Consider the following 14,163-nt stretch of genomic DNA (forward strand, 5'->3'; position numbering starts at 1 on the left):
TAAAAGCATCTATCAAAGTTTTTGTTATATATGAAATCTAAAAGCACTTTTGAATCAGTGATTGCATTAATTATGCATCTTATGGTCATACTACAAGTAAATCAACAGCATTTAGAATATATTATATAGAAGCAAGCATTTTGCAATATGCATACAGATAGCAAAAATACATTCATTGTGTCTAGACATTATAGACTATTTCGTGGAGTGCTGGATAAGCGAAGGCTTTTTAAATTTCCTTTTTTTACTTCCGCATGTAGATTTAAATATTCCGCTAGAATATTAATAAGGATATTATAACTTTTTTTAAATTTTATATGTTTACATCAAGAGTTAACAGTTCAGTTTTGAATTGAGTACTTGAAATTTCTATTCTTGCTTGGTACAAATTCGTCACCATGTCCTAATAAAATATTATTTTGTCTCAAAACACTTTTTGTATGTTTATAACCCTCAAAAGGTTGTACGGTTGTGACAAGTGAAGGGGTAATATTATTATTAGTGCCTTCCTTTCCTTTTCTTGCCTTTCTCTTGTAATAATACACTTCAATGCCAAGTACAAGCATAGCAATCACTACAAAATGTTAAGAATAATTTAAAGTTATTACAATACCAAAAATAGAAGCTCTTACCTAGACCAACAATCGTCGCAATAAAAATGCCGCCTAGTGAGTCAAGTGTTATTCCTTCAGAATTGTCACTGTCTTCACAATCTCCTTTTAGGGATGAATTCCAATACATTCCTAACAAATCTTCAAAAAAGTGACGTTTTTGTAGCTCAACAATCGTCCGAGTTAATTCATCCTATTATCCACAAAAATAGAGTCATGAATAAAAGTTCCAAAACTTGTATACGTGTCAAAAATTGTCCGAAAAGGAATTAAAACTTTAATACATTTTGTATAAATAATTACCTGTAGTTCAGATCCTTGCTGAACAGCTAAACATAAAATAAAGTATAAAATTTTAGGAAAAGGAATAAAATATTTAAGAGATTTTCACCAATGGCATAAGGCTGTTCAGCAAATGTGTCACCGACAACAGAGAAGTTACAATTTCGAGCCATTTCATATTTAATATCATTAGAATCATGTATGAAAGCAAAATCCTCTCGTTCATTGACAATTCTAAATCCTTCGCTTGCATTTGGTAAAGTCTTAGCACTTTCAATTGACATTAAAATTGATGAATACTGTTCCTTTAGAGGATAATCCCATACTCTTGACATACACAATACGTATGTGTAAGTAAATGTGTGTGGAATATACAAATGATGATAAAGAGAAAATATTTAATAGGAAATGAAGGAAATGTATCGTGAGTAGTATGAGAAACATGAGATTTTCTTCAATGTCATTCTATAAAGTATACGATACATACCTATATACAGACTCATCACTTGAAGCATTCAATGTCGTTTGTTTCCATAGATCGTACAACTTATCTTCAGCATGTTTCATATTTTTGAAGTATTGGTGTGTATCAGAGCCTTCAACTACAGTATATGCAATACGACTTTGACGTGAAAGCTGCTCAAGTGACTGAACAGGTGTTTGCATTCTTTCAACAGTTAAGAAAGCTTCATAAATATGAAATTATCAGTGTGATTAATGACAAAAAGAAATAAATGATTGGATTTAAAACCTGCAAGATTAGCAGTAAATGTAGCCAGCATTAGAACAACAAAAAGCCAATATGTAGCAACAACAATTCGTCCACTAAATGCTTTTGGAACTTCTCCGCCGCCTTTAAATAGAATTCATTTGAAATAAATAAACTAAATCATTCAAATAACTTACCTTGCGGTGTAAAGGATGTCAATGCAAACCAAATACTCTCACGTAACGTAAATTCTCTTTAAAAAATGAGCTGGAATATTAATTATGCTTTTGAGTAATATTAATGCATTTGTATATACCTAGATTCCTCCTCATATTTAAAATTCCGTGCGCTATATGGTGAGAGTAACTCTAAAATCCATAAAACAATTGCTGTAATTGCAATGGCACCACAAATACTTAACCATACTTCAAGTTTTAGTACAGTCATAAATTTAAAGAGTGATCTGTCAGGAATTGGTTTCTTCATTACTATTGAAATTCCTGTTTGTTCAAAATACGGTGCCACAAAATCAATAACTTCCTCTCGTTCGGCTGTCATTTTTAGTGCGGCAACAATCATATCAGTTTCACCGACAATTAAATCGCCTATTGCCCCATCGAATGAATTATCTGACATTCTTTCACCGAATGTTCCGGTTGTCGGTAATATTAAATCATAGGTGAAATTCATTTCAATGGATAAAGCTTTAATGAAATCAATACAATATCCTTCCCAAAGAGGTTGATTTTTTTCATCCAATACAAATCTTCCTGTGGACGGATCCCTTTTCCGATATGTCCATGGAATTCCTTCAACAATACCAATACGAAAATATTTCGGTATTCTTTTCAACTCATTATTATTTAAAATTTGTAATCCTTTCTGATCAATAGTTGCAATATTTTCAACATTCTGACTTGATGTATTATTGCTTTGAGTAAAAATACTAAAACTCAATTTCTGCCAAATTTTAGACTCAAGATCAGCATAAACAAATTTATTATCTTCAATAGCTTTTGATAAGTCAATGAACAATTTATCATCACTCTCAATAGCTAAATCCTCGGAACTTGTTTCATTGCCACACTCCAATTTGAAAATGGGAAAATCGTTCTTTTCAAAAACAGAGATTATTTCATTTAGGAACGATGATAGAGCATCCGAATATATCTTTATGGTAAGTGATGAGAAAAATTAAAGAAAATATTTTGAAAATATTAATCCAAATAGCTGATTTTCCTGTTAGGGGTCGTTCATTTATTACGTCACCCTCCATTGGGGGGAATAGGTTACGGGTTAAGCTTCAAAATATCGAATTTTTCCATTTTGCTACGGTAAGTCTGGGGAGGGTCCTGTCAAAATTAGATCTTTTAGCGTTACGTAATGAGTGAACGACCCCTTATGCAAAGTAATTAAATTGCATAAAATTAAGCTTTTCAACATTGTTAAATTGAGTATTAAATTGTTAAAAAGGAATTAAAAAGCTCTCAATTTTGAAAGGTTATCCTAATAATAAATGATTATGCTTTTGGATATGATAATATATAAGTACCTTCAGGAGCGATGAACAAATGCAAATTGGATTACAGCAGAAATCTTTATTTAGTAACAAGCGGCTCATTTCCGGGTACATGTTGAAATACTTGAATTTTTTTGCATTATAATCAGTAAACATTAAGTTCCATCGTTCTGGTAAAGTAATTAAGCCATTATCAAGTAGCTATATAAGAAACGGAATAAGATTTTGTATTAAACAGTCGACTAAAACTTGGTATAAAATTAAAGTCGATATTGAGCTATGATACAAACTATTAAAAATCGTTTTGAGACTTTGCCTATAAAAAGAGTTTCCATAATTTAAAGTTTACCTTTTTAAAAAGTTTTTCCATATTTTGTGTGTCTGAGATGATTGTATAAGAATCTGGTATGGGCCTTAGTGCTTTCAAATTCTCAATTGAATTCGCTGATAATCCACTCAATACAATAATACGTAATTTAGAATGTGCAGCAAAGAAATATAAAGCCTCATCGACCACTGATAACACAAAAAGCCATTGTGAAAAATGAGCAGTCAGGAATGAATAAAAAAGAGCATAAAAGATAGGAAACTCATTTTTTACGCATTTCAAAAATATAGAAATAACATAAATTACTCTTTTGATCTTGAAGTATAAATACGGAGTTTATGCCAGTACGTACAACAATGTAACGCTCTATCATTTTTACAAATGACTGAATCGAAAAATCGAAATTATAGTACGGAACATGTTGCAATTGCAGCATTTTACGGATTTCTGTTGAACCCTCAAGTGTGCTATCAATGACAATTGACAGGCTGCTAATGATCTGGACGATTTTACAAACTAAATTGGATATAAAAGCGAGAGACAACATAGAGGGATTTTAAAGTATAGGGAAAAAGTATACATACCATCTTCCTTGATTTCATTTTTTAGTTGGTTGTTGTATTCTATTTCATGAGAATTTATCTCCAAGTGCGAATACTTCTCTTGTAATCCACTTATTATGTCATTGAAAGCTTTTTTGACATTTTCATTTGAATTTTCATACAACAGAACTTGTTTGATGGAATTATAGGAATACGAAATGATTATCATGACTTTAATTAATATACTTTCTCAACAATTACCAATTTCAATTGCTTTTTTAGGCTGTTTATCAGTTTCATTGAAAATTGTGTCGATTTCATTTTGAGCATAGATTTCGTGAATAGTAATACTTTGTAGCACATCTAGTAGAACAATTATTGAAAGGAATTTGAATATCTTAAACTTTCCTGAATTCATATTTCAACCTTAATGTCCTGAATCAAACTAACGTTAAAACTGATTCTTTTAAAAGTTTTATGCTTTGGTTGAGCATGTTGTTCAATAATAATAATATATAACATGACAATCGATTAAATGAAATAAATTACAGACATTTGTCTTCGCAATTCATCAATTTTCAAGCTTTACAAGCTTTTCATTAAATGTGTACTTTATATTATCATCATATAAATGTTCTCAGAACCACCCCTCTCTCTCTATGAATAGATTTAAATAAAACATTATTCAAAATTGCTACATTCATAATGGGAATAGATTGATGTAATATGATCAGGGCTTTAATCAGACGTCGGGTTTTCAAAAATGAGAATACTCCCGAAGTCAGACAGGAATTTCATACAACATTATAGAGCTTCTCACCCACTTTCCCCGAACGTAATAAGTGTGCGACCCCCTAGAGAGTAATTTGTTTTAAATATTCCCTGATTTATTGCTTCATATTACTTTTCAATTGCTCTTATGAAAATCAATAATAAGGCGCCATTCACTTATTACGTAACACTAAAAGCTGAGGCTCCACTGGACGCTACATGTGGCATCATTTTCCAAAGAGATTTTATTTCGGAGAGTGGGGTCAAAAAGCAGATCCTTCGCGTTACGTAACTAATGAACAGCCCCCTAAGGTAAATAAATAAAAAATAGCTTAATATGTAAATTTCAATTTCCTTTAATCCACTAATTTATTGTTTGTATGACGTTTCTAGCATGAATGATTCCTATCATATGTTCAGCACATTCAGTTATACTCTATAATTCTGTATATTTAGTACTTTTTAAAGCATTGAGTATATTTTTATTTTCTTTATTTTCTTCAATGTTTTCAAATCCTTTACATATCTCTTGACCTAAGGGCATGTTTTTCGAATTTTCTTCTCTGAACGTATAAGAGCTTCCAAATGCAAAAGTCAGGAATAAGAAACTAAAATAATAATAAAATCAATAAGTACATATACAAAAATCGGATATTCTATTGAGAAAGAAAGACAAAGGTGCAGCTTTTATGATGCCTAAAATTTAAGGAGAACTTGTTTACCTTAAGCTGAATTGAATACTCTATATGCTTATCAGCAGATATTTTAGGTTAGATTAAATAATTTATAAACTTATTCCAAAAAAGATTCGTGCTTTCGTGAAATTGCAGCACGAAAAGTTTGCTGCAAAACTCTTCTTTTTTTAATAAAAATTACACTAATGCTGGTTTTGAGAAGTAATACGATGAGCAAATTGTTTACCCACGAGAATGATCTTGAATGATGTTTATTTCCATAATTACATTTTCTCTAGACATGTTGAACCTAAATATTGAAAGACAAATTGATCCCGTATATTTGAAGCTTTGCTATATTTGAACAAAGAGAATTAAGGATTGAATCCGAAATATGTTATGCATGTCATACGAACAATGATTCCATAACAGCATCCAACCAATATTATATTTGCCTAAAATAATGTAATTTATCTTGTCCTGACTGTGCCAAACAATTGGAGATTCCTCCCCAAACCATCCCTTGATGGTAAGCCTTGGTATAAACCGCATTGCATACGGTTCATGAGTGTACCACGACACACCGTTAGAACAAAACTGCTCTTAAGTATCAAAATCAAGTTCTAATGCATACTCTATGCCACAGAATATAAAAAATTTATATAAGGTTATTATTATCAGACTCACCTTGATAGAAGCTTTTACTTTGATTCAATAAAAGTGTCAAAAGCATGACAAAGAAAAAAAAAATCTTGTCACTTTGTTTTCTTTCATTCTGTCACCATTCCCGTTTCATATTTTTTATTCTCCTGAAATAGCTGATGAATAATTTTATTTCTTTTTCTTTAAAATGAATGATATGCAGGGTGATATGATAAAATCATTGCCTCATATTATGTAAGGTAAAATGACATGTTATTGTTATTCCCAAAATACATGCACGCATAGTATGTATGTACATATGTATGATAATAAATGGAAAACAACGAAAATAAGAATACGAAAGGTTTTAAAGAAAAATGAGAGAAGAGTGGGGTTTTTCTTTATTCTATATAGTATGCCATAAATATCTTTTAAATGTCTTTTCTCAGTCATGTTTTCAACTTGGGACACACACGATTTCTGTTTCTTTCTACCATTTCGTTGATGGAAAATTTAAGAAAATAAATAATAAATTTCTATGTTGAGGAGAAAGCGAAGCAAGAAATTGTGAAAAAGCGGGAGCATCTACAGCAAAAAAAGGTTCGTCAATTTTCATGAATTATCCTTAAATTATCTAAGCATGGATCAGAGGCGTATTTGGATACTTTAAAAAGGTGGAGAAGATTTATGTTTTATAAATTGAAGAGTTTTTCTAGATCCTGGTAGGAATAAAGGATAATTTTGTATTTTTAGGCTGATTGTGAAAACACATTTAGGAACGAATCACATTTTAAAGCAATAAAAAAGCTTAAATTTTAGACAACGATCTTCAGAAATTTGAATTAGATTTCGTTAAGTTTGTCGAAAAATTTAAAAAGCCTACTTCAAGTTGATCGGATTTCTTAAACCGTACATTTTGTCAAAGAAAATATGAAAAAAGCTAGTGATTTTATAGACTGAAGAATTTTAAGGCATGAAAAATCTATGGAAGTAACTCAAGGAGAATAAAGAAAATAAAGAAATAGAAAGGACAATCTGAATTTCAAGGGAAAAATTGTTTTATTTTTTGTTCTAAAATTTTGTAAAAGAAATGCTAAGGAAACTACGATTTTAGTTATTTAAAGATTCTGAAATATAAATGTCTTCATATTAATAAAGGTTATAAGATTAGAATATGCGGGAACCTGATTGAAATAAAACTATCAGAATTTATTTTTGTTTAACAGGAACGTTTATTTTTCATCTTTTTATTTGTTTTTATAAATAAATTTTAATCAATTATAAATATTTGCACATTGCAGTTATAAGCTATATATTTTTATTCTTATCATTAAATTTTACCATAAAATTAATTTTTATGCTTTTTCTGGATTTTTTTTTTTTATAATTTATCGTCTTGTTCATATTAGAGGAAAACATTGTATTTTCTTCAAAATGTCAATCTAATTTGCATTTTTGAACAACAAATTAGATTTACAGAATATAGAAATTTTAAAAAATTCAAAAAATAAGTAAAAGAATATTGTAAATGCATAGAAAATAAAGCATAATCATTTTTATTTTAAATATTTTTGTGTGATAAAAAATGATTAAGTTTTAAAAATTAGAGAACTGTGCGGTGAAATAAATTTTTCAATAATAGTTTTCTTTTATTTTTTGAATTCCTTGTATATCTCATTACAATTAAAGCAAAAGCCTATTTTTTCTTATAATAATCAAAGCAAAATGGAAGCATCATTTTCTTGAAATTAAGACTTGAATTCGATAGATTATTTTTTAATTGTTATATTCACTTAATTTGATCAATTGCGAAAAAGGAATGAAATAAATGACAATTTAATCTTTCATAAATTCAGAATCGAAATGTAAATTTAGACAAAGATATTGTTAATTAAAACATTCCTCATTAATCAAATTAAGGAACTATTATTTTGTTATGGCAAATACGTTCAATTTTAATTTCGAAGTAAACTTCTCTTATATTAAATCTAATTTTTTTCTCCGTGATTTTAGTAAAAAAAATAATATTAATTTATTATATCTAACGTGTATGTAAGTGTGTAAAAATATTCACTGTTCCGATAAATATAACTTTTATTCAAAAGAAATGCAATTTTATGGATGAGTAGTACTCTTTTGATTTAATTTGTTTGTCTTTTTACAATATTATTGTTGAATAAATTTTTTAACAATAAGTTTTCTACATTCTACTTGCCATTTGATATTAATCATTTTATGGCTAAATGAACAAAGTACTTTCTATAATTACTTATGATGACGATTTAGAAGTTAAGGAGTACATTCATCCATCTTTGGTATCCTTTGGTAACATTAATATTTGTCAAAAGTTATTCTTCAGAACAGGTATTAAAAAATTTCTCCTAATGATGTATAAAAAATTTGGACTTAATGACATTTTATGCTTAATTATTAATAATATAAAAACTTATTTGAATCTAAATTTTAGATTTCATCCTATTTAATTTCAAAAAAATTATCTTTTTTTTATAAAATAATTAATATTTTGCAAGTAAAAAAACAACAATGTTACCTTAAAATTTGAAAAATTGAAAAACCATTATCCTTATACATTATTTCTTTTTTTTTCTTGTTTTCTTTTATATCAAATTGAAAAATAATTCAAAAATGAAGCTAGAATATGTTTTCGTGTTCTCTAAACATATTGACTGACTTTCAGTTTGTTCTGGAAATGTTGATTTAATTGATTTTATTATCTTTAAACTCATTACTTTTTTTTGTGTTTTGATCATTTTTATAAGGTGGAGTATGTTTGCCACTTAACTTTAGCAGCTCACAAAATGAATCATACATGATGATTATTGATTTGATTACTCTGAAATTTTCACTTTTATCTGCTATATGCTTACTGTTTTAGTTTTGAAATCTTTAATTACTGCCTCAAATAACGGACGAGGAAACATTCTTGATCTGACAAGACATCACTAACAGCACTACAATATCAACTTGAGTAGATAAGTTAATTAGTATTATATGAAGTGCAATAATGAACTTGAATGTGATTTTTTTTTATGTTTTGTCACCTGTTCGAATTATAAATTAGTTGAAAACTTTATTTACTTTTCAACCTTTTTACAAAAATACTTATTTGCCATGACATGGAATACAATATGCTACATCAAAAAATATTCAGTCCATTTTTTACAAACAAATAATCAAATTTTTGTAAACTATTGCAACTTAAATCTTGATCTCGAAATCGAGTAGAATCGACTCGGAACTCTGATTAGATCGGATTACAGTTTTTGGAATAATTAAAAATGAAGTTTTGAATCGAAATTTTCTTTTGTTAGATTTGCTCTTGCCTAGTCTATTAGAAAAGTATGAATGTTTAAACATTTACACATTTATTATATAATTCACCAATAAGTTTCAGTAGGTTTAACTTTTGTATTAAAATTCTGAATGTAATCTTATCCTGCACGTACAAAATTCGTTCAATTTGTATTAATTTTTTCTTATTGTAAAAATTTTTTGTCCTCTTATTTTATATTTTTTAAAATTTATTTTGATCATTCTATTTGTAAAAAGTGCGATGATCTCAAATCAAACAATTAGTCAATGAATTTATTTAGATTATTGTTACATTCACTATTTAATTTGTTTCCATTTCAATTATTTTTTTGATTCCTATATTAACTTTCATCAATCCTTTATAACTTTAAATCTTCAAGTAAGTGTACCTTTTTTAAAAGTATGAAAATATAAAGTTACAAGCACTTTTTGTCCTTTTTGATTTTGTAATGATAAGAGAAACTAAAATTTTATTGAAATCTGAACTATAAAAAGGCTTATAAGTTCTTCGTTGTAACTTTCTCTTCAAATTAATTAAAAAAATATTTCAGGATTTTTCAAAATATAAAACTATTTCCTTTACCAATATCAAATTATAAGGTGAAATTTAATGAAAATCTATTTACATTTAGCTACCTATTTTAAAAATTTATGTCAACAATTTTTTAAGTGTACAATGTAGCAAAGACTAGCTTTTTAAAGTTTCAGAAACATTAAAATGTTCCATTTTCATTTTATAAATTTTCATCCATTTTTTTAATAACAGTTTTTACAATTTTAGGATTTTGAAATAAATTTGGAACTGATATGATTTTTTTAATGTCTCTGATCCTTGAGATTGCCTTCGAATGTAAGAGTTCAAATTTCTGATGACATATTAATTCCCTTTTGCATTACTAACTTCCAACTATTTCCAAGGACACTTAACTTCTGCTAATTGTGTGTTCCTATTAACTGTTCTTCGGTATCTATGTAATCTGTTTATTAAAATTATTTTTGATTTATGTTTGCCTTATAATTATTTCTTAGATTTCAGTTGACAGACATGTCTGAGATAGTCAGTTTACTTTTTTTGAATGTAAAATTTTCCAAACAGGTTTGTTAATAACCAGAGCTTGAATTCGACTAAGACTTTCTACAGAACTAATATAAAGCTCAAGTCGACTTCAAAGTCTTTTAATAACTCTAGAAAAAAATTAGCATACATTTACACCAGCGGCGCAGCTAGGTTTTTGCGGCTTTAAACAATTTACGCATTTTCTTACTAAGCTTTGATTTCGATTTTTCGCGTTTTTTTTTGAGGGTTCGTGAACACAATTGCATTATTCTTTGCTAAGCTTCTGAATAGCCTAAACCTATCTCAGTAAATTAATACAAAATGGTACAAAATATTTAAATAAGAAAAACAATTTTTGGGGACATTCCTGGCTACGCCAGTAATCAACAACTCACACACATTTATAACAAATCAGTTTTGAAACTAATTTAATTAAATGATCTGTTTTAAAAAGTCTATGTATGCACACGCAATATTTTTTTTATCCAAGATTTTCAAAATTACTTCCATGTATATTCTAGTCGATAATATAAGATTATATAATTTGAATACATGTGCTATAATATCTGCATTTATTATTAGTATAAAAACTATGTGATACTTGAATGTTTTCAGAATTTTTTCAATTCAGTGTTAAGCATTACTCATAAATATTCAATAAAAAAAGAGGCTTAAAATGTGATTTTTGTAAAAGACAAACATCCACAGTTTGTTAAAAAATGTTTTTTTTTTCCTTAATTTTCCCTAAATATTTTTGATCTCTTGTTTTTACAATTTGCTTGTTAGGTTTTTAAATTCTTTTCTTTTTTGATGCTCTATAATACAATTTAATTGGTATTTATTAAAAAAAAATTTAAATCAAGCTATTATGGAATTCTCTGTTATGCCAATGATATTTGTTTTGTGACTATGTGAAAAATGGATTGAGAAAATACTGCATTGAAGGCTATAAAAAATATCTTAAAATATTATAAATGAATTAATTGCTTCAACTAAGATTGTATATACTCATTTATGGAAGTAAGGAAGACACTTTATTTAAAAATAATGCATTTAGAATTTTGTTCATTTTTTTTTTTTGAAATTACAAGTGTAAACTTCTTTATTACATTTAAAATTAGAGCGCAATAGAACGAAGACTTTGTGCTTTTTGTTCTTATTTAAGCTATGCAAATTAATCAAACTGAAATTTCATACTTGTCAATTTTGTTTCTTCATTTATTTAAAGTAAAAAATGTGTGTACTTGAATTTGTGTTTTATTCGACCAGTCTTTTTTAATACTATTTAATATTTGACACAGTTTTTCTTAGCCTATCATCCCTATATATTCTTGAAGGGCATTTTGATTGATTTATTAAGTATATTTGATACTTATGAGTATGACTGTTTAGTTAGATTAATATTTTCTCTTCATTTTGGATTGAGATCATTTTTCAATATTTTATGATGGAAAGTATTATGTCAAAATTTAATAATGATTTCTTTTTCTATTTGAAAATTACACATGAAAATCAACTTTATATGAAAAAGTTAAAAAATTTGTCTTAATTCATCTCCCAAAAAATGGAAATGATTTTGTTTTTGTTTTGAGCATTCAGTCCAAGTATTACAAAAAATATTATTAATATAGTTAAACTTATTTTTTTCAATAAAAAATCTTTATAAATATGAAACGCAAAAAGCATTGATTTTTAGTACGTTCATTTGCAAATATCAACTTTTGTTCAAAATATAGACTTAGCACAAAAACTTCCCATTAAATTTTATCATCTTTTCAATTTTATTGCTACATAATTAAAAATTAAAAGACATTAATAACTTACAAAATAATAATAAAATTCAAAATTATAGTCAAAACGAAATCTTATTAGGAACCAAAATATGAGATTCCTTTTATATTAAACTTTAATTATATTATTTGCAATATAAAAAGAATTGGCGTGCAGTATCAGCGATTTGTCCACTGACTCTCCACATTTGGCGGCTGATGTGGATTGAAAATTGCTCACGAATTTTATTGCATATTTTTTATTTAAATTCATTTTGAATATTTGCAACTAATGTTGCTTTAATTAGGCTGTTTAATTTACCATCGATAAACAATTTCAAAAATTGTAATTAATGCTAAAAATATCTAATCTGTATCATCTTTTTTACACAAAATAAAGGATTATTCAACTCTAATTTGTGTGTTTCGTATTCATTTTGAATTTATGGCCATAAATTTTAAAATTATTTTGAACATTTTGCATAAAACAAAATCACAGAATTCAAATCACTTAAACGAACAAGCCGACATATTTTTTCTTCATATCATGAATAATCTTTTATAGCAAAATTAAATAAAATTTAATATTTTTCATTTAGAATTCAAAATAATACTTGAATAAAATCAGTTAAAATTCACTGTTAAGTAAGATTATTGTGATATGACATAAATATGTATTTTTAAGGGTTAAAAAATATTATTGAATTAAGCATGAATACTTTATTTAGCTAAATTAAATTTTCTGATTTAACTAATTAAAATTGTTAAATTTTCCATTTTGTTGCAAAATGTAATTTTTCCAAATAATTTTGAATAATTGAAAAGTTTCTTAAAATCGAAAAGAAATTTGTCATGATTTTAGGCAAGGCTGTCTCAAATTTTAATCTCTTGTTTAAAAATTACAAACTTTTAAAAGAGGATTTAAAGATTACAAATTTGTATGAAAGATTGTAATCTCCAATAATTTTCATTCAAAAATTTTCAAATTAAAATTTGCAGAAACCTCGATTTATTATTTACCAAAACGTGTAAGTTGTTAAAATAATTCATTTTATGATTATGTAATTTTTTTAAAAAAATAAATTTTTCAACGTGCTTAATTTAAATTATAAATATTCCAAGTTTTAAATACTGATTTTTTATCCCATTTTATTAAAAAATTACCCGACCTTATCGAGCGACTTCATCGATGAATTTCCTTTCTAATAACATTTTTAATGATTAATTTCGTGGTTAATACAAAAATAAACATTCAGAATGTATACGGTAGTTACAACCAGAGCTCGAAGTAGACTCGGATCTTCTTTATTTTGTGCTAAATCAATTTTGAAATTTGGAAAATTTTCTTGAATACTGTTCAGAATAAAACAGATTTTCAAACAATTTATAGAACGATTATAGAAATGAATATGGACATTTTTGTAATATACAAACGACCTTGAATGCGGAAAACTTAATTGATTTTTTATCCCCAGCTTCAACCAAAAATTGATTTATACCAAATCTCATATTGCATAATTTTTTAAATTTAATTCAAAAAGCGTGTAAAAAAAGGCAAAATGCTTTTAATGTGAAATTTTTATCAATCCTTAATTATTTGCTTTTGACGATAAGCTTTCACAAAATCAACAAATACTTAAATTATTTAGCCTACAGAATTCAATTATTTTATACCAATAATTTTTCGTTTATCTTAATTTTGAGGTTTTAAAACTTCATTACAACTATGTGAATTTTTTTAAAATCACAAAACTTAATTTCCATTTCACTTTTTTTTCAATAAAATCGAGGATCAAACATAATTGTTAAAAATTTCAATTCTTTTAATTTTGTAAATTCTTTTTAAAAATTTGAAAAATTCAAAAAATTGTTAAATTTTTACAATAGTGTCTATCCTTTGACTAAAATTGATAAATTTGTTATGAA

At 26.9% G+C, this 14,163-nt stretch overlaps 1 protein-coding gene across 1 annotated transcript; it reads right to left on the reverse strand.

The window, feature by feature from the left end:
* On the reverse strand, nt 1-2,758 carry Ir8a (Ionotropic receptor 8a). The gene is made up of 8 exons (XM_070645555.1): nt 1,919-2,758; nt 1,800-1,855; nt 1,645-1,746; nt 1,381-1,579; nt 1,003-1,220; nt 915-940; nt 633-804; nt 1-574 (listed from the first exon to the last, which is right to left on the reverse strand). Exons 1-8 carry the CDS (start codon nt 2,290-2,292, stop codon nt 342-344), a joined length of 1,380 nt encoding a protein of 459 aa, XP_070501656.1. The 5' UTR covers nt 2,293-2,758; the 3' UTR covers nt 1-341.
* Nucleotides 2,759-14,163: the final 11,405 nt, after the last annotated feature.

Source organism: Chironomus tepperi, unplaced genomic scaffold (genome assembly GCF_022539635.2).
Source record: "Chironomus tepperi strain 1889 unplaced genomic scaffold, CSIRO-AGI_Ctep_v1 contig_354, whole genome shotgun sequence".
Lineage (NCBI taxonomy): Eukaryota > Metazoa > Arthropoda > Insecta > Diptera > Chironomidae > Chironomus > Chironomus tepperi.